Source organism: Dermochelys coriacea, chromosome 1 (assembly GCF_009764565.3).
Source record: "Dermochelys coriacea isolate rDerCor1 chromosome 1, rDerCor1.pri.v4, whole genome shotgun sequence".
NCBI classification, from domain to species: Eukaryota; Metazoa; Chordata; order Testudines; family Dermochelyidae; genus Dermochelys; species Dermochelys coriacea.
In genome coordinates, this window is record NC_050068.2 from 315,097,443 (window position 1) to 315,119,145 (window position 21,703).

General features: G+C 45.4%; 1 protein-coding gene across 8 annotated transcripts in view; it reads right to left on the reverse strand.

Moving 5' to 3' along the window:
* The window catches only part of TRABD (TraB domain containing), a 54,327-nt gene extending 53,762 nt beyond the window's left edge, over positions 1 to 565 (reverse strand). For 4 of the 8 annotated variants that reach the window (XR_006275450.1, XR_006275448.1, XM_043495984.1 and 1 more), the window contains exon 1: positions 324 to 501. Coding sequence is in view for 4 of the 8 variants with exons in the window: in XM_043495984.1 (XP_043351919.1) it covers positions 324 to 489 (166 nt within the window). In the remaining 4 variants the exon portion in view is untranslated. Of the gene's footprint in view, positions 1 to 318 lie in introns of all 8 variants that reach the window. The other 4 variants (XM_038380950.2, XM_043495970.1, XM_043495997.1 and 1 more) reach the window with 4 other exon arrangements.
* Positions 566 to 21,703: the final 21,138 nt, after the last annotated feature.

Genomic DNA, 21,703 nt, shown 5'->3' on the forward strand with positions numbered 1-21,703 from the left:
GCGGATATCCTGGATCTTCATATTAAACTTCCCTCCTGGCAAAATCTCTGCCAAGAGCCTGGAATACGTGAAGCAGGAGGAACAAATGTGACAGCCCCACCCCCCTCCGGATGCTTGGACGCACTGTCGCAGGCAGGCACAGGGGCGCTGCCGCACGGACCGCGGACTCCCCAAACGGCCCGCGCCCGCCGCACAGCTGCAACATGGCAACAACACGCCGGCGCCGGGGAGCAGCCAGGGCAGCCCCCGCCTCGGTGCACTGAGCCCGGACGAGCCGGGATGGAGAATTAAGCCCCCGCCCCACCCCCACTGACTTACTTCGCGCGGGCGCCGCTCGAGGGTGAGTGCCCCGGGAGGGAGGCAGGCTGGCTCGCGGCTGCTCAGGCACCGCCCCGGGGGGGGGGGGGGCGGGAGGAGAAGCCGAGGCGAGCAGCGCTCTCCTGCTCCGAGGGGCACGTTAGCCGCCGGACAACATGTTGTATTAGTCATTCATACGGGGCGGGGAGGGGGGGGGAGGAGAAAAGCGGGTCGCTCTGCACCCTGGGAGCTGTAGTTCCCCCTGGGCGGCGCCGTACCGGGAAGCGGGGGATGATACACTGCAGCTCCCAGGGTGCCCCGCCAGCGCACGTGCCACGCTGCTGCGAGTAGTTTCCCCTCTGCCCGGGCTGGGAGCCGGGGCGTGGGGCTGGTGCCGCTGCCCAGCGCGGCCGCCTGCTGCCAGAGAGGGGGCTTGGTGTGGGCTGCGGCCGGCTCCCCTGCCCCGAGCGAAGCGGCTGGGGCGCTGCAGAGCTTGCCTCTCTCCTGAGCCTGCTGTGGCAGAGCACAGAATCCTAGAAGATTAGGGTTGGAAGAGACCTCAGGAGGTCATCTAGTGAGTCCACCCCCCTGCTCAAAGCGGAACCAACGCACCCACTGAACCGACCCACTCGATACTGCGGCTGCAGTCACCCCGTCATAGAATCATAGAATCATAGAATCTCAGGGTTGGAAGGGACCCCAGAAGGTCATCTAGTCCAACCCCCTGCTCAAAGCAGGACCAAGTCCCAGTTAAATCATCCCAGCTAGGGCTTTGTCAAGCCTGACCTTAAAAACCTCTAAGGAAGGAGATTCTACCACCTCCCTAGGTAACGCATTCCAGTGTTTCACCACCCTCTTAGTGAAAAAGTTTTTCCTAATATCCAATCTAATCTAATATCCAATCTAATATCCAATCTAATCTAATCCGTCCTGCCCTTGCTCCTACTTCCCCAGGAGCAGCGTCGGGGCAGGAGGCAGAGTTTAAAGTGTGTGTTTAAAGGTTATAGCTCCTACTCAGGGGCCACCCCCTGTCTCCTCAAAAAACAAATCCACGGCTGTCTCAGTGTCTAGTTTTCTGACATTTAAAGTCTTCTTGTTGGTATCACTAAATCACCCACTTAGGCTGAAGCCCTGTGCATCATACTGTATTTCTTCAGACATAAATAGGGGACGTTTAGAGATAAGCCTGTAGCAAAGAGTTAGAATAAAATTTTCAAAAGTACCTAGGTGACTTGGGCACTTAGGAGCCTCCATATCACAAAGGCAAGGGGATTTAGATTCCTAGGGGCCTAAATCACTAAGGGCCCCTGAGTCATTTCAATACTTTTTGAAAATTGTACCCCTAGTCTTGCTAGACCAGAGGTGGGCAAACTCTTGCCCATGGGACCATCCTGACCAGCCCCTGAGCTCCTGGCTGGGGAGGCTAGCCCCCGACCCCTCCCCTGCTGTTCCCCCTCCCCCACAGCCTCAGCTCACTGAGGCAATGCACTGGGCGCAATGCACTGGGCGGCAGCACAGCTGCAGAGCCATGGCCTGACCCGGTGCTCTGTGCTGCGCGGTAGCGTGGCTGGCTCCAGCCGGGCTGCGCGGCTGCCTGTCCTGGTGCTCTGGGCGGCACAGCTGTAGCGCCGTCAGCCACCACTGGCCCAGGCAGTGCAGTAAGGGGGCAGGAAGTGGGGGTTGGATAGAGGGCAGGGGAGTTCAGAGTGGGGTCGGGGCTGTTAGAGCATGGGGAACAGGAGATTTGAATAGGGGCAGGAGTCCTGGGGGCTGTCAGGGGACAGGGAGAAGGGGTGGTTGGATGAGGCAAAGGTCCTGGGGGGGGCAGTCAGGAATGGGAGGAGGGGTTGAATGGGGCAGCGGGGGGCAGTCAGGGATGGGAGGGTCCAGGGGGCAGTAGTCCCAGGGGGGGTGCTTCCGGGGCAAGAAGGGGGGGGGTCGGATAGGGAGTGGGGGCTGGGCCATGCCTGGCTGTTTGGGGAGGCACAGCTTCCCCTAACCAGCCCTCCATACAATTTTGTAAACGCGATGTGGCCCTCAGGTCAAAAAGTTTGCCCAGCCCTGTGCTAGACTCACACGTCTAAATCCGGTCATCTCAGCCTTTCTTCCATCTAAGTCAGACTAATCATGTTCTTTCCAGTTTACTGTCTACATGTAATGGGTTGAAGGATGTACTTTCGTCAACATCTTAAAACCCAAGGTCCATCTAGTCTCCATAGACTTTAATCACATTGCACTTTCTATATGAGCAGCATTTTACTCTGGTATCCTTAACCAAAATGTTCTTTCACATTCGTGTTGGTCTCTGGCTGGCCACAGGGCTATCATTCTTCACCCAGAAGTGCTTAAAATGACTTGTTTGTTTTGGTTTTCACCAAGAAGGTTAGTGGCAATTGCACATCTAAACTAGTGAATACCAGTGAAAATAAGGTAGGATCAGAGTCTAAAATAGGGAAAGAACAAGTCAAAAATTACTTAGACAAGTTAGATGTCTTCAAATCACCAGAGCCTGATGAAATGTATCCTAGAATACTCAAGGAGCTTACTGAAGAGGTAGCTGAGCCATAAGCACTTATTTTTGAAAAGTCATGGAAGACAGGAGGCATTCCAGCAGACTGGAAAAGGGCAAATATAGTATATCTGTAATAAATATATATCTATAATATATCTATAAAAAAGGAAATAAGGACAACCCAGAGAATTAAAGACCAGTCAGATTAACTTCTGTACCCGGAAAGATAATGGAGCAAATAATTAAGCAATCAATTTGTAAACATCTAGAAGATAATGAGGTGATAAGTAACAGTCAGCATGGATTTGTCAAAAACAAATCATGTCAAAACAACCTGATAGCTTTCTTTGACAGGGTAACAAGCCTTGTGGATAGGGGGGAAGTGGTAGACAGGGTGTATCTTGATTTCAGTAAAGCGTTTGATACTGTGTCACATGATCTTCTCATAAACAAACCAGGGAAATGCAACCTAGATGGAGCTACTATAAGGTGGCTGCATAACTGGTTGGAAAATCGTTCCTAGAGAGTAAAAAGAAAAGGAGTACTTGTGGCACCTTAGAGACTAACAAATTTATTTGAGCATAAGCTTTCATGAGCTACAGCTCACTTCATCGGATGCATTCGGTGGAAAATACAGTGGGGAGATTTATATACACAGAGGACATGAAACAATGGGTGTTACCATACACACTGTAACCAGAGTGATCACTTAAGGTGAGCTATTACCAGCAGGAGAGCGGGGGGGGGGGGGGAGAACCTTTTGTAGTGATAATCAAGGTGGGTCATTTCCAGCAGTTGACAAGAACGCCTGAGGAACAGTGGCCGCGGGGGGGGGGGGGCGATAAACATGGGGAAATAGTTTTACTTTGTGTAATGACCCATATACTCCCAGTCTCTATTCAAGCCTAAATTAATTGTATCCAGTTTGCAAATTAATTCTAATTCAGCAGTTTCTCATTGGAGTCTGTTTTTGAAGTTTTTTTTGTTGAAGTATTGCCACTTTTAGGTCTGTAATCGAGTGACCTAGAGAGTAGTTATCAGTGGTTCATAGTCACGCTGGAAGGGCATAACGAGTGAGGTCCTGTAGGGATCAGTTCTGGGTCTGGTTCTGTTCAATATCTTGATCAATGATTTAGATAATGGCATAGAGAGTACACTTATAAAGTTTGTGGACGATACCAAGCTGGGAGGGGTTGAAAGTCCTTTGGAGGATAGGATTAAAACTCAAAATGATCTGGACAAACTGGAGAAATGGTCTGAATTAAATAGAATTAATTTCAATAAGCACAAATACAAAGTACTCCACTGAGGAAGGAACAATCAGTTGCATACATACAAAATGGAAAATGACTGTCTAGGAAGGAGTACTGTGGAAAGGGATCTGGCAGTCATAGTGGACGACAAGCTAAATATGAGTCAACAATGTAACACTGTTGCACAAAAAGCAAACATCATTCTGTGATATATTAGAAGCAAGACACGAGAAGAAATTCTTCCGCTCTACTCCGCGCTGATTAGGCCTCAACTGGAGTATTGGGTCCAGTTCTGGGTGCCACATTTCAGGAAAGACGTGGACAAATTGGAGAAAGTCCAGAGAAGAGCAACAAAAATTATTAAAGATCTAGAAAACATGACCTATGAGAAAAGATTGAAAAATTGGGTTTGTTTAGTCTGGAGAAGTGAAGACTGAGAGGGGACATGATAGCAGTTTTCAAGTACATAAAAGGTTGTTACAAGGAGGAGGGAGAAAAATCGTTCTTCTTAACCTCTGAGGGTAGGACAAGAAGCAATGGGCTTAAATTGCAGCAATGGTGGCTTAGGTTCGACGTTACGAAAAACTTCCTAACTGTCAGAGTGGTTAAGCACTGGAATAAAGTGCCTAGGGAGGTGGTTGAATCTCCATCATTGGTGATTTTTAAGAGCAGGTTGGACAAACACCCGTCAGGGATGGTCTAGATTGAGTGCAGGGGACTGGACTAGATGACCTCTCGAGGTCCCTTCCAGTTCTATGATTCTATGAAGAGCTGACTGTATTTCAGTGATGCTGTATTTATAAAAATATATAGGAGTAAAAGGCTCACTGTAAATGTAAGGTATCATTATTATGACATGTCCAGTTCAGAGCTATGACTACTCTGAATACGCCTGCTATTTGTTTCTTTTGTCTCCGTTCCCCTTCCTGACTCTGATGGTCTCCTTCATTCCATTTCCTCTCTTTCCCCATGGTCCGTCCTTGCCTCTGTTGTTGCATAGTGTGACAAAGCTCTGTCCTTGCCTCCGTGGGTCCTACGTTTCCTGATGGATTTTGCTAGCCTCAGAGGCTCAGACCCTCCACATAACCCTTCTTTCTCTAGAGACAAGGGTCACAGTCTACTGAGCTATTTTCATTATAAGCCAGAGAGGGAGGTGAGGAGAAGTTATCCTTCCTTGAACAGTCTCTGTTGGCTCAGTGATTAAACAGGGGGCAACGGTGTGGAGTGGGGGAGGGGAGCCCGGGCCCACCCTCTACTCCGGGCTCCAGCCCAGGGACCCTATTAGTATCAGCTATGGTAGCTGACCTTTTAGAAACAGGACATGTACAATTCCCTGGGCTACTTCCCCCACAGCAGCCCTCACTTCCTCAAGCTCCACTTCACCCTTACCTCAGGGCCTCCTTCCTTGTGCCTGATATGGTGTGTACTACTCAGCCTCTCCAACAGCGCAACTTCCTCCCACAGCTCCTGACATGCACACCCACCTGACTGACTGGGAGGCTTTCAACTAGTTTCAGCCAGCCCCCGATTGGCTTCAGGTGTCCCAATCAACCTAGCCTTCTCCCTGCCTTCTGGAAAGTTCTTAATTGGCCCTAGGTGTCTTAATTGACCTGAAGCAGCTTCCCTTTCACTTAACCTGGTACCAGGAATTTGTATAGCCTGGAGCTAATATATCTATCTCCCACTACTTTTCTATAGGCTCCTTCATGGAGCCATGAGCAAGGGTGTGTACTTGGTGCAGTTCACTTCAATCCCAGACACCTGCCCCTTTTGCGGCGTGAGGGATACCCTGGCACATGTATACCTGGAGTGTGCCAGGCTGCAGCCCCTATTCTGGCTCCTCACCAATATTTTATTACGTTTTTGGTTGCACTTCTCCCCTCACCTTCTCATTTATACACTCCCTATCCGTGGTCCCACAAAGTCACGGGATCTCCTGGTCAACCTCCTCCTGGCCCTAGCTAAAATGGCCATCTACAAAACCAGAGTGAGGAGGTTGGCCGATGGAGTCTCCTGTGACTGTGGGGCCTATTTCCGATCCTCGGTCCGTTCACGTATCCGGGAAGAGTTCCTCTAGGTGGCGTCCTCTGACTCCCTTGACGCTTTTGACGAGCAGTGGGCGCTGTCCGGGGTTCTCTGCTCGGTGTCCCCGTCTGGTTCCCTTCGTTTGACCCTTTGACCGCACTCCTGTCCCTGTTATTTTATTAGTTGTCCCCCAGAATTTTTTGGGCATCTAGGTCCTGTGGATCCCCCTTTTAGGCTGGGGGGATCCTTTAGCAGTGGATGGGCTTCGCCTGCCCACTTCCCAGATCCCAATAAAACTACTTTTCTATAGCCATCTGGCCTTGCCCCATCACAATAGTTAATGTTTTACTTGTAAAACCTGGAAAAATCAATACTTGTTTAATCACAGGCTGTATAATGCAATACTTCAGAAACAAAAAATGAGACTAGACATGTAAAAATGTCTCAGATAGAATACGTTCTGGGTCTGAAAAACCTCTTCCTGTGGGGTCAGGTGTGTGAGAACTCATTATAGGAACTGATTGTTTACTAATACCTTGTCCAGTCCCTTTTTACTGTGCTTCCTCCCTCTCACTGGCATTTATATATTCAGAATGGGCAATATTTCTTCTTTATACAGAGTTTTCACTTAGAACAGGGTTTAACACAAACTTTACAGTGTTCCTCATCTGTTTTTCTTCCATTCAGATATTTTACTTGATTAACATATTATAGATACTAAGGTCAGAAGGGACCATTCTGATCATCTAGTCCGACCTCCTTCACAGTGCAGGCCATAGAATCTCACCCACCCACTCCTATGAAAAACCTCACCCATGTCTGAGCTATTGAAGTCCTTAAATCATGGTTCAAAGACTTCAAGGAGCAGAGAAGCCTCCCTCAAGTCAACCATGCCCCATGCTACAGAGGAAGGCGAAAAACCTCCAGGGCCTCTCCAATCTGCCCTGGAGGAAAATTCCTTCCCGACCCCAAATATGGCAATCAGCTAAACCCTGAGCATATGGGCAAGATTCACCAGCCAGATACCCAGGAAAGAATTTTCTATAGTAACTCAGATTCCATCCATCTAATATCCCATCTCAGGGGATTTGGCCTATTTACCCTGAATATTTAAAGATCAATTACTTACCAAAATCCCATTATCCCATCATACCATCTCCTCCATAAACTTATCGAGTAGAATCTTAAAACCAGATAGATCTTTTGCCCCCACTGCTTCCCTTGGAAGGCTATTCCAAAACTCCACTCCTCTGATGGTTAAAAACCTTCATCTGATTTCAAGTCTAAACTTCCTGGTGGCCAGTTTATACCCATTTGTTCTTGTGTCCACATTGGTGCTGAGCTTAAATAATTCCTCTCCCTCTCCCGTATTTATCCCTCTGATATATTTATAGAGAGCAATCATATCTCCCCTCAACCTTCTTTTAGTTAGGCTAAACAAGCCAAGCTCCTTAAGTCTCCTTTCATAAGACAAGTTTTCCATTCCTCGGATCATCCTAGTAGCCCTTCTCTGTACCTGCTCCAGTTTGAATTCATCCTTTTTAAACATGGGAGACCAGAACTGCACACAGTATTCTAGGTGAGGTCTCACCAGTGCCTTGTATAACGGTACTAAAACCTCCTTATCCCTACTGGAAATGCCTCTCCTGATGCATCCCAAAACCGCATTAACTTTTTTCACAGCCATATCACATTGGCAGCTCATAGTCATCCTATGATCAACCAATACTCCAAGGTCCTTCTCCTCTTCCGTTACTTCTAATTGATGCGTCCCCAACTTATAGCTAAAATTCTTGTTATTAATCCCTAAATGCATAACCTTACACTTCTCACTATTAAATTTCATCCTATTACTATTACTCCAGTTTACAAGGTAATCCAGATCCTCCTGTATAATATCCCGATCCTTCTCCGAATTGGCAATACCTCCCAGCTTTGTATCATCTGCAAACTTTATTAGCACACTCCCACTTTTTGTGCCAAGGTCAGTAATAAAAAGATTAAATAAGATAGGTCCCAAAACCGATCCCTGAGGAACTCCACTGGTAACCTCCCTCCAACCTGACAGTTCGCCTTTCAGTAGGACCCGTTGCAGTCTCCCCTTTAACCAATTCCTTATCCACCTTTTGATGTTCATATTGATCCCCATCTTCTCCAATTTAACTAATAATTCCCCATGTGGCACGGTATCAAATGCCTTACTGAAATCTAGGTAAATTAGATCCACTGCATTTCCTTTATCTAAAAAATCTGTTACTTTTTCAAAAAAGGAGATTAGGTTGGTTTGGCACGAAACCATAGCTCAGAGTTGGGCTGAATTGGTTAGGAAATATGTAGTATGTGGAAATCAGGTACAAACATGTTAATGTTTCTTGATATGGCAAGGAACTACACTTTCCATTAAGAGTAATAATAGTTTGTACTTACCACGCAACCAAGGCTTAGACACAGACATGGAAGAGAACATGAACAGTTATATTAGATATGATCAATTCAACATATAAGGGGTATATCTCTTCTTGCTTCTGGACATAAGCCAACCACTGACCGATGGGTTAGGAAGAAACTTCCCCAATGAGCGGCTTATTCCACAGATGTCCACTAAAGGTTTTCTTACACCTTCTTCAGAAACCATCTGGTACAGATCACAATCCCAGACAGGCTAGATGGGACCTACTGATCTATTCTGGTCTGGCAATTCCTACATTCGAGATAGTACGAGACCCTGCTTGCCTATTGTTCCCCTGGTTTATGACATTGTCCCCTGGTTATGTCAACAGGGGCATATGCTTCCACTTTTGATTATTGTTTTCACTCCTGCTTCAGCAAGAGCAGAATGGTGGTTGAATGTGCCTTTGCAAGGACAAAGGTAAGATGGAGGGGCCTTCTGCAGAGAAACAAAAGTTCTTGACTGTACCCTCTGTATTGTTTCAGCCTGCTCTATGTTGCACAACATTGTTTGAAAGCAAAGAGGAAGTGCTCCAAAGGGTGGGGACTGATCAGGCAGAGGAAGCCGCAGCATGGCTACAGTCAGGGTCCCAGGGGTTGCAGGACTCAGCAGCTGCTGACAAAAACAGGCTTGCTTGTATCATTAGAGATGCCCGCCGCAGGAACTTTTCAAGTGACAAAGTTGACAGTGCTGACAGCTGTGCTTTTTTTCTTTTCTTTTTTTTTTTGGGGTAGTTTTGGGGAAGAGAGTATTGTTGTAAACTGAATGCTGAATTAATTGTATTGAATTAATTAGTAGTTACTGGGTAGGTTATCGCTGTCTGCTAAGTAGCTTAGCATAACAGATCTGTCTGGCTTTTTGAGTTGGCCTTAATACCATGCGTCTCTTTTTGAGAACTTCATTGTTGACCTGGAACAATTTTGGTGCCAATGACAAGAGCCAGTAGGAAACAGAAAGGCAGCAATAGGGGGGCTGATATATGCTTTCTTTCAGGATGTAACATTTCAGATTATTTTAAAACTCCTTAACATGTTTAGGTGAAACATTGGGGACTATCAGCAAAATGAGAAAATAAAATCAGAGTAAACGAATGTTACTTTCTTCCTAACTCTATAGGCCACTCACAGCTGTTGATTATTTGGAAGAGCTTTTCCAGATACAGGATCCATGCAGGACAGTTGCTCCAGTGCCTAGACTGTATAGAGTATTTCAATAGGGGGCTCCAACATAGCACCAGCAGAAGAGCTTCAGTGACTAGCCATCAACTCCAACAGAGCACAAGAGCTTCAGTGGCTAGTCATCAACCACCATAGAGCACTGAAGAACATTTTTGAAGTGTCTTTAGTAAAATGTACACATTCCTCTAGAAAAAAGAAAAGGAGTACTTGTGGCACCTTAGAGACTAACAAATTTATTTGAGCATAAGCTTTTGTGAGCTACAGCTTAGTCGCTAAGGTGCCACAAGTACTCCTTTTCTTTTTGCGAATACAGACTAATACGGCTACTACTCTGAAACATTCCTCTAGGGGGCTCCAAAGCAGGACCTCACTGATCGGCTGCTGTGTTAGCACAGCATTGCACTGAGGAGACATTAAAAGGACCACACACACACACACACACACACACACACAAATGGAGCCTGTGCCTTTTATGTTTCTTGATGATGTATACAGAAAATCTAAATAGTGTTGGTGGCTTGTGTGTGAGTATGTGTGTGTGGTCTTTTAAAAAAGAACTGCAGGAAGGAGGGGGTTACCTGGGTTTTTCATTAGTAATTCAGGTCTTGCCTGCCTTGAAAGACTTCATGGAGACTGGAGAACTAGTGAAGTGATGGCATCACAAAGTCAAGCAACTGAAAGTTCAGAGGGGATGTGGTTTTCATAGAGTCATAGAATGTAAAGCCAGAAGGGACCATCAGATCATCCAATCTGACCTCCTGTATACCACGGGCACCAACCCCACCCAACACCTGCATACTACACCCAACAACTGAAATTAGAACAGGGTATTACAGCTCTCAGGAGACCAAACTATTATGTGCTACAGGCAGAGAATAGAAGGGACCAAAGTGCACCAGTGCCAGTGGCCCCTGCAATGGCAGGAGATTGAGTAAGTGAGATAAACCCACATAATCCTGACAAACAACCAATGCACCACACTGCAGATGCAGAAGAAGACAAAAACTCCCCAAGGACACTAGTAAACTGACCTGGGGAAAAATCCCTTCCTGACCCCACATATGACCCTGAGCATGTGAACAAGTACCAGGCAGGCTATAGGCGTCGAGTTTCTAATCTGCCGGGGGGTGCTCCCACCAGCTCCGCCCATGCCCCACCCCCATTCCACCCCTTCCCCCAATGCCCCATCCCTGCCCTGCTTCTTCCCACCCCTGCTTCTGCCCCCGCCCCTCCTCTTCCCACCCCACCTCTTCCCCGACCAGTTCCACCCCCTCCCCCGAGTGTGCTGTGCCCTCACCCCACCTCTCAGCACCTCCTGACGCCACGAAACAGCTGATCCACAGCAGACAGGAGGCGCTGATCAGTGGGGCCTGATGGTGGGCAAGAGGCGCTGGGGGGACAGAGAGGCATTGATGGGGGGCTGCCAGTGGGTGCTGAGCACCCGCCATTTTTTCCTGTGGGTGCTCCAGCCCCAGAGCACCCACAAAGTTGGCGCCTATGAGCCAGGCAAGCACCCAAGAGAGAGAATGCTCAGTGCCACCTCAGAGCATCAGCCCACCCTGTCCAGTTTCAATGGTAGTTTAAAACTCATTGGGGGAAATCCTGGCTCTGTTTAAATTAATGGCAAAACTCCCATTGACCTGAGTGAGCCAGGATGCCACCCACGGTTGTTCTGTTTGTTCTTGTTAACACCTTTTAAATTTCAATAATTAAACAAGATTGTGGGTAGAGATTCAGAATACCTTTGTCCTTCAGTTAAGATGTAAGAGTTCCCAATACATCTTATAATTATAAGGTTACAAATCAAGCAGGAAACCTGAAAAGCCTTTTATGCCTTATTTATCAAAAAGAAGTTTTAATTTTTAAAAAATCCTATGCATTTCACCTCTAAAATCTTACTTCTGTAGCTTCTGAGGTCAATCAGAGTTTTGTCACTGACTTCATTGAGTACAAGCACAGACCTTAAATGAGCACACACACAGAACATAGCTTTAAATACTGGCCTGCCAGTGGTTACTGGTGCAATTAGGGAGAGGGGAGGATTTAATAGAAAAGTATTTTTTTATTAAAGTGATGCTTTTAATGCACCAATAAATCTAAGACTTTGAGCTCCCCTCTCCCCCTGCATTTCTTGTGCAGTGCATCCAAATGTTCCATTGACTTCAATAGGAGTTTTATGCGCTCAGAGGCATTTATCCTTAACTCAGCTATTTTTTTTTTCCCCAAGAATTAAACCAAAACCTCCCATTCTTTTCTTGCCACGTGTCAGAAAAACATGGGCTACAAATGGCTTTTTGGCATTAGCTCAGGTTCTCCTTTTCTTCTGGTTTAATTCAGACTCATTATTTGAAGAGAGCACCCTGTGATTTAATTGTTTCTATGCAGCAACAGGACTCTAGATAAAAGCAACTTTTTCATCTTATCTTCTGCAGCTTTGACATTATGTTCTATCATGGAACTTCTTTGTGTCTCTGGCGAACAGAAAGATTAAATTTTGCATGTCACACTGGCATTCTTTAATTTCTAACCTACAAAACTGTAGCGGAGTCTACTCACGGCAGGCGTGCCTCCCTGGATTCAGCATGGGGTAGAAGCTCTTCTCCTTTGGTGGCCCCTGCCAACAGCTGCCCTGGCCCTGTAGTGCTCTGCCTCTTTCTGTGACTTGGCTGGCCATCCAGCCAGCTCATTTTTAGTCATGCCTCCTCTGGAAAAAACAAGCCAGGCAAGTCAGTGGTTTGGCACCATCACACTGGAGATTTGCCCCAATGTCAGGCTTTTAGGGCCTGCCAGCCAGCTCTTGGCTCCAGGATCTTCACACCCCACCCATTGTGGGCTGGGAGGGGAACCTTTACTCTGGGTTTCAGACCAAGGACCCTGTATGAAGCCGAGGAAGTCTGTTTGTTCAGACCCTCTGCTACATCCCTGAACTACTTCCTACCATGATTAGTTAGACCTTTCTCACAGTCTCTTCCCCCACTGACTCTTCTGCAGGTCCCAAAACAATAGGGTAACCAAACTAGCTATAAAAACAAATGAAACAGGCCTACCTGTCCCAGTGTGGCTCTGATACTTAAATGTATCTATGTAGGCTCTATCCCCAGCTGGTTCTTCCTTCCAGGCAGCTTCAAGGACAGCCTCTAGCCAGGGATGAAAGTAACTCCAGACACTGACCGGTACTGGGCCAGGCTGGCTCCGGCCCCGGAAGGGGCAGGACCTCGGGCGGAAGGGGCGGGGCTGGGGGTCAGCATCCCTTCCAGGCCGCCTGGCCCACGCCGCCCAGGGCTCCAGTGGCGATTTAGAGGGCCCAGGGCTCCGGATGCCACTGCCGCTACCGCTCCCTTTTAAATCACCAGCCCTGGGGCAGCTGCTCCCTTTGCCCCTCCATCACCCCTCGGTGGCCGAGTGGGGGGGTAAAAGGGGCAGGGATGTTAAAGCGCTGCAGGGTCCTTTGCCACGGCAGCGCTTTAACGTCCCTGCCCCTTTTGCCTCCCTTGTCGGCGGCCCTATCGGTCCGGACCCTACCAGCAGGGCCGCTGACGGGGGGAGGCCAAAGGGGCAGGGACATTAAAGTGCTGCCACGGCAGCGCTTTAATGTGGGCTGCGTACGGGCCGGTGCGGGTTCTTACCGGTACACCGTACCGGCCCGTACCAGCTCACTTTCACCCCCGACTCCGCCCCAGGCCGTGTCCCCACTCCACCCCTTCTCCCAAGCACCACCTCCATCCTGCCTCTTCGCACTCCTGCCCCACCTCTTCCTACCCCCACCCCACCTCTTCCTGCCCTGTTCCTTCCCCTCCCTCAAGCGCGTCCTGCCCTCACTCCTCTGCCCCTCCCCCCCAGTGCCTCCTGCACACCACGGAACAGCTGATCCGCAGCGGGCAGAAAGCACAGTGCGGGGGGGGGAAGGGAGAAGAGGCACTAATGGGGGGGCTGCCCATGGGTGCTCAGCACCCACCTTTTTTTTCCCCCCCCATGGATGCTCCAGGGCTGGAGCATCCCCGGAGTCAGAGCCTATGATGGCCATTTCACCACCAATCAATCAATCTGTCTTTCTCAATGATGGAGTAAGCCTTTTCCCAGGAAAACAGTTTCCAGTCTTATACAGCACTGATGCTCCTCTCCATCTATTTCTTGGGACAATATGGCTCCCAATCCTACTTCTGAAGTGTCTGATGCCCTACTTAGGCACTCCTTCAGTGGCTGGAAGGCCCTCTCACATTCCTTCAGATCAGTGGCCCTTTCTAGGATCACTACCTTTAATTAGGTCCATGAGAGGGGCCGCTACTGTGGAGAATCTATGTACAAATCTGCAGTAATACCCCATGACCCTGAGAAATCTCAGAACCTGTCTCTTCATTGTTGGACCAGAGTAGGTTTTAAGGCTTGCACTTTGTCAGTCAAGGGACGGACTTGGCTTTTCCAAGTGTATATCCAAGTAAGTCATCTCTTACCTTCCAATTTTACATTTTGCTGTGTTTGCCATCAACCCAGCCTCCTTTAGAGACTGGAGGACTGTAACTTCTTGTTTTAGATGGGTTTCCCAGTCCTGTCTACAGATAACCACATCATCCAAAGAGGCACTGTCATACAAACCAGGAAGATGGAGCCACTGGAAGGTGGCAGGAGCTCCATGGATGCCAAAGGGCATGGTTCAAAACTGCTATAATCCAAAGGCTGGAGAAAAGGCAATCTCCCCACAAGACTCGGCATTTTTAGTATATGGAGCCTACAATCAATCAAACATAAGCCCTGCTCCCTCAGGCACCACCTGACCCCTCAAGTCCTTCCCCTGGTGGTATTACTTCTGGGGTCAAGGTGGACACATGACTGGAATCAAAAGATGTCATCTGACCCCCTCAAAGAACTCTTCCCACCGTCCTCTACCAATCAAGATGAGTTCAGGCAGCAGAGGACCTCCCCAAAAGCAGATTTGACCAATCGGGGAGTTCCAGGACGGGATGATCCATCTGGAAGTGGGTTGTGTGACCCCTTTAAGAACTCCTCCCATCACCCTCTACCAATCAGGATGGGTTTCTGCCACAGAGGACCTCCCCACGAGTGGATTTCACCAATTCAGGGAGAGTTCGGGGCAGAGTCGACCCGCCCAGAAGAGGGTCATGTGACCCCTCTAAGCTCTCCCCCTACTTCTCTCTAGCAATAAGAGCACAGCACCACACTGGGAAGCCCCAGTGCTGCACAGAAGACACCATTTCACTCCAAGAGTTTTAGAAATCGTGGAAAGTCTGAGAGGAAACATGGACTCCTTCACCATCCCCATGAGAACTTCGGACTTTGTTTTAGCGCTGAGGGCCTTCGACCGCCCACGGAGGAAGCGCTACATCAGCAACAGTTCCGAGGAGGAGGAGGGAGCGGTCATGGGGAGCCCTTTGGCCCAGCCCTTGATGGATACGCCAGAACCCAAACCTGAAACCCAAAGTGCTCGCGAGGAAGAGCAACGAGCGTGACAGCATCCCATCATCCACCCCCCTAGAGGAGGAAGGCCACCGTGGCTTGTTGGAATCACTTGTGGACAAGGTGAACAGAAAAGACGTCGCTCAGGTAAATGAATGATTAAGAAGTAACGGTTGAGGATGGGATGTAATGGGGTAGGAACCGAACTGGGGGGTTTCATTAATCTAAAAAACAAGCGGTGGGAGCTTACAGTTGTTTCTTTTCTGAAAAATCTCTCGACAGCTTGACGATGCCTTTCTAGAGGCCCTGGAAACCCTGGACAGTGTTGTATCAGACAGCGAAGATAAACGGGGCCTGCTTCGTTTTTGCTCAATGCCAGTACAAATCATTGACGAGGATGACGAGGATTACAGTTATGTGGAATTTATGAGGAGGGTTGGCATGGAACTAACTGAGCCAGTGCCACGTCGCGAGTGTAAAAAAGTCAATGAGGTCTATTGTACGTGTTGCTGTTTATGCTGGCCTTAATCACTGTCTTAGGGAAAAGCTTTTAGAAGATTTTGAGGGCTGTGTCATAGACGTGCCAGGCCAACAGCACCAGGACTGTGTGACTTGGACTTCAGAGGATATAAACTGCAAGCTCCGGGACCTGTGTGCTGAACTGTGTTCGGAAAGCTTATGAAACGCTGTTTTTGCCATGGGTTATGCTATGCAATAGTCAAAGTCATTAACTCAAGAACATGTAGCACAAGGTGATACCTTATAAATGCTATGCAATTTGATCGAGACCCTGACAGTGTTTTAAAGAAAATGACCAAACCGGAGGATGTCTGCTTAGAGCATTATATTGACCATCTGGCCCGCACAAAAAGTTACAAAACCCTGCTTAGGAAAAAGACTATTTGTAAGAAATCTAAAAGGATTAAGTTAGAGAACGGTGAGGGGACAAACATGCAATATAAAACTGGGTAGCTTGTAAATAAAAATATCTATTAAAAATGGCTTTTTGACTATCTGTGTTTCTGTTAGAAGGTCTGTGTGGCCCTTAAATAAGATAAAAGTTTTGATGGAGCCTCTTGGTTTGTTTTCAAGGGGTTGTATGTCTTTTAAATAAAATAAATAGTGTGAGAGAACCCAGCAATTGTGTTTTTGTGTAAAGAGACTGATTTACAGCAAAAGGCTAAAATGTGTATAGTAGAATCCTGAGGAAAAATAAAAAAATGTGTTTAAAATAAAGCAAAAAAAAAAAACCCTCCTATATTGTGTATAAAACAGCGATGTTTGAGACGTGTCTGAGTACAATAGAGCTGACTCACCCTGTTGAACTGACAGGTTTCAGAGTAGCAGCCGTGTTAGTCTGTATTCGCAAAAAGAAAAGGAGTACTTGTGGCACCTTAGAGACTAACAAATTTATTAGAGCATAAGCTTTCGTGAGCTACAGATGCATCCGATGAAGTGAGCTGTAGCTCACGAAAGCTTATGCTCTAATAAATTTGTTAGTCTCTAAGGTGCCACAAGTACTCCTTTTCTTTTTCCTGTTGAACTGGTGGTTTAACCACACATCACTGACCCTATTGCCTTCAATGAATCTGTAGGTCTAGGTCTAGATGTGATTATCCACCCTTGTTTCCATCAGAGTTAAACGTTAGTGATCAGAAATTAAGTTTGTGAATGTACACCCACAGTAAGGGAGGTGGATGGATGGGTAGGGGTGGTGAGCTCTGATTAATCTTAGATGAAATAAAACCTCAGGAGTTTGTAGAATGCTACTGGACAGTTTAAATATAACCCAAGGAGTTCGTAGACACTATTGGACAGTTTAAATAAAATCTCAGGAGTTCATTGACTGCTATGGGTCAGTCTTTCTAGCAACTCAAAGTCATGAAAAGTTTAAAATAATCTATTTACATAAATAAACAAGTGTAATCCAAAACTGAAATGTTTCAAGGGTTCACGAACCTCCACCATACTGTATAAAATAAGCATTTGCTGTAAGAACAATCAAACATTTAAGAGCTATGAAAAAACCCCTAAGAATCAAACGTTTAAAGCTATGGGTAATTTGTAGAATGTTTACTATGATTGTGCTACATCAATTTTATTTCAAAACAAATCAAAACTTTAAGCATGAAAGAAACATGTTTAAAAAAACAACAACCCTAAGACATACATTTATATCTGCAAGGTCCCTCCAGTCAGGAGAGGGTACAATAACATTAAGGACTGTTGTGTATGGTGATTTACTGTTTAATACTGTAAGAAGGCCCTACAGTACTCTGTTTTTTCATTGAAACAGGAAAATATATTTTAACTTAAAAAAAAAAATCCCAGTTGTGCAGATCACAAAAGGGGGACGTTTGGATAGGGATGCCTAAAATCCTTTTTTTTTTAAAAAAAAAAAAGAACGAGGAGTACTTGTGGCACCTTAGAGACTAACAAATTTATTTGAGCATAAGCTTTCGTGGGCTAAAACCCACTTCGTCTGATGCATGCAGTGGAAAATACAGTAGGAAGACTGTATATATATATACACACACACACACACACACACACACACACACACACACACACACACACACAGAAGATGAAAAAATGGGTGTTGCCATACACACTGTAACGAGAATGATCAATTAAGGTGAGCTATTATCAGCAGGAGAAAAAAAAACCCTTTTGTAGTGATAATCAGGAAGGCCCATTTCCAACAGTTGACAAGAAGGTGAGAGGAACAGTATGGGGGAAAAAATAAACATGGGGAAATAGTATTACTTTGTGTAATGACCCATCCACTCCCAGTCTCTATTCAAGCCTAAGTTAATGGTGTCCAGTTTGCAAATCAATTCCAATTCAGCAGTCTCTCGTTGGAATCTGTTTTTGAAGTTATTTTGTTGTAATATTGTGACTTTTAGGTCTGTAATCGAGTGACCAGGGAGATTGAAGTGTTCTCTGACTGGTTTTTGAATGTTATAATTCTTGACGTCTGATTTGTGTCCATTAATTCTTTTACGTAGAGACTGTCCGGTTTGGCCAATGTGTTTAAGTATCTTCCTACATCAGGGCCTTAGGGCTCGATCCAAAGCCCACTGAAGTCAATGGAAAGACTTCCATTAACTTCATAAGTAGGCTTGGCAGGATAGGATTTTATTTTTTTTAAATAATTTTGACAGATATCAATGTTTATTTAAGATTTTTATTTCCCTGTTTTTATCCATTTAAAATTTCACAGTTGCAGGAAATTAGGAAGGGTGTCAGACAACAGTGAGAGTAAAACAATAATTTAATGACAATAAATGTTGAGAAACAAAAAGTTAATGCTTTATAAATTGTTAAAACACAAATTGTCAACAACACATGCAGAATATACAAAGTAAATATTCTTAAATCATACTCTAAGTTCTCAATCAGCTTTTCTTACTTTGCCTGTCTGCGACTTTTGATTATCAAATAAATATTTTTTCATTGGTTTATGTGTGTACAGTGAAATAGATGTTTGCAGCTAAAAATCTAAACCTTCAAACATATTCATAAGCATTGGATCAATCCCTAAGTAATCTTTTACTTACATGCAGCAATATTAAATAAAGCTCTTTATTGTTTTGACTCTATGGGCCACAATTATGCAAACATTTACACACAAGAATAACTTTCTGTGGATGGTTTCAGAGTAGCAGTCGTGTTAGTCTGTATTCGCAAAAAGAAAAGGAGTACTTGTGGCACCTTAGAGACTAACAAATTTATTTGAGCATAAGCTTTCATGAGCTACAGCTCACTTCACTGGATGCATTTGGTGGAAAAAACAGAGGGGAGATTGATATACACACACAGAGAACATGAAACAATGGGTTTATCATACACACTGTAAGGAGAGTGATCACTTAAGATAAGCCATCACCAGCAGCGGGGGCGGGGGGGAAGGAGGAAAACCTTTCATGGTGACAAGCAAGGTAGGCTATTTCCAGCAGTTAACAAGAATATCTGAGGAACAGTGGGGGGGGGGGGCGGGAGAAATAACATGGGGAAATAGTTTTACTTTGTGTAATGACTCATCCATTCCCAGTCTCTATTCAAGCCTAAGTTAATTGTATCCAGTTTGCAAATTAATTCCAATTCAGCAGTCTCTCGTTGGAGTCTGTTTTTGAAGCTTTTTTTTGTTGAAGGATAGCCACTCTTTGGTCTGTAATCGAGTGACCAGAGAGACTGAAGTGTTCTCCAACTGGTTTTTGAATGTTATAATTCTTGACGTCTGATTTGTGTCCATTCATTCTTTTACGTAGAGACTGTCCAGTTTGACCAATGTACATGGCAGAGGGGCATTGCTGGCACATGATGGCATATATCACATTGGTAGATGCGCAGGTGAACGAGCCTCTGATAGTGTGGCTGATGTGATTAGGCCCTATGATGGTGTCCCCTGAATAGATATGTGGACAGAGTTGGCAACGGGCTTTGTTGCAAGGATAGGTTCCTGGGTTGGTGGTTCTGTTGTGTGGTGTGTGGTTGCTGGTGAGTATTTGCTTCAGATTGGGGGACTGTCTGTAAGCAAGGACTGGCCTGTCTCCCAAGATCTGTGAGAGTGATGGGTCGTCCTTCAGGATAGGTTGTAGATCCTTGATGATGCGTTGGAGCGGTTTTAGTTGGGGGCTGAAGGTGATGGCTAGTGGCGTTGTGTTATTTTCTTTGTTGGGCCTGTCCTGTAGTAGGTGACTTCTGGATACTCTTCTGGCTCTGTCAATCTGTTTCTTCACTTCAGTAGGTGGGTATTGTAGTTGTAGGAATGCATGATAGAGATCTTGTAGGTGTTTGTCTCTGTCTGAGGGGTTGGAGCAAATGCGGTTATATCGTAGAGCTTGGCTGTAGACAATGGATCATGTGGTATGATCTGAATGAAAGGTAGAGGCATGTAGGTAGGAATAGCGGTCAGTAGGTGGATGAAGAGTCTCTTTGACTCATGCATTCCATTGGTTAGTAAATATAAATAGGGATACTTGAAGTTTAATTGTTTTCAGCTAGCAATAATTTAGTCATTGGACTTTTTGTACAATAAATAAGAGAAGACTGGGGAGAGCCAATACTGTTAGAATAGCACCTTTTCTAAATATTTATTTTCACTTTAAGAATGATTGGTGAAGAGCTCCCTGTTATTAACCAGGAGTATTCTGGTCCATAAATCCCAACTTTTTCCCCGTTCTATTTTAAAGGGTCACTTGATACTTGGTCATAGGATCATTTAAACCAGGAATGTATGGAACACATGTTTTATTGTATCTGGGTGCCTTAGCCTGAGCTTTGAAAGAAGACTGGAAGAAAGGTTGAATTTACAGCTGATATAATTTATATTTTACCCTTTTATATTTTTGTCTCAATTTCATGAGATAAATCACACACACCAAAATTGGAACTCTGAGTATGAATGTCAGGATACTTGATTAGTTGGACAAAAGGTGTCTGAGCCAGAATGTTAATTCCTATGTTCCCATGATAGATCCTGAGATAAAGTGAGATTAACTCCTGCAGGAGGTACTTATTCCATAGACAAAAACTGCTTCTGAAAATCCTAAGAACTAAACCTTGGAAAAGAACTATAAGAAAATCCATAAAAACTACTAAGGACTAATTGTCATGAAGGTCATACAAATAATAACAACAATGTGAAGCTGCTATCAATTTCTCCTTATTTGCAGCTAAGCTTTGCTAAAGGCAATCACATGTAACATGAAGCTGTGGAACAAGAACATTTTCCATCTGAAACCACTGGACCAAGAAAACTTTGAGTTGCTTTTTTGGTGGCATATTTCCTGAGAAAGGTCAGGATTTATAAGAGGGGGAAAAAAAACCTGTTGGAAAGGAATCATACTATGGAAAATGGTGAAAAGCTACCGTGTGAACACAAAGAACAGGTGCCTTCTAACTGTGACAGAACCTTTCTTCCAATGAAGGCTTAAAAAATAAGGTAAGACAAGTTAGGTTACCTTCCAAACTTGCTGCACTTTTTAGGAAATGAAGGCTACAAATGGACAGCAATGCATGATGTCTGTTACATAAACGTGAATGATTGGTTTAAATCCACGTTCACAGACTGCGTACCATAGTTAATGAAGATGCCCTGTAAGTGCTTTGCTAAACACATTGACCTGGCTGCTAACAAGAAAAATGTGGCACTTACCTACTTAAGGAAACATATTGAAGATGTTAATAAAGAAGACTCTGCAGACATCATCCATTGATGATGATGATGACCAACAGCATTTCTCAGCATAAGTCAACCAAAAACCTCTGTATATGGATTCTGTTGTTCACCTAATAGCTCACTAATTATGAAGTGGAATAATTGGCAATGGAATATTTGAGAGTGCTTGTAAATTTGACCAAATCTAGCTTAAATCGGGAACTTGTGCTCATAGAGTACACACACGCTGGTTCCCTGTCATGAGGATAAACTAAAATCAAGTTCTGTACAAGATGACCCTCTCCTAGAAGTGGCCATAATGATTGGAACTGTATTACAGAGGGTTCCTATGCTGCTTTGCTAGCTGTACTTGGAATCATTCCAGCATGCTTTGAACTGAGCAGTGAGATGAGG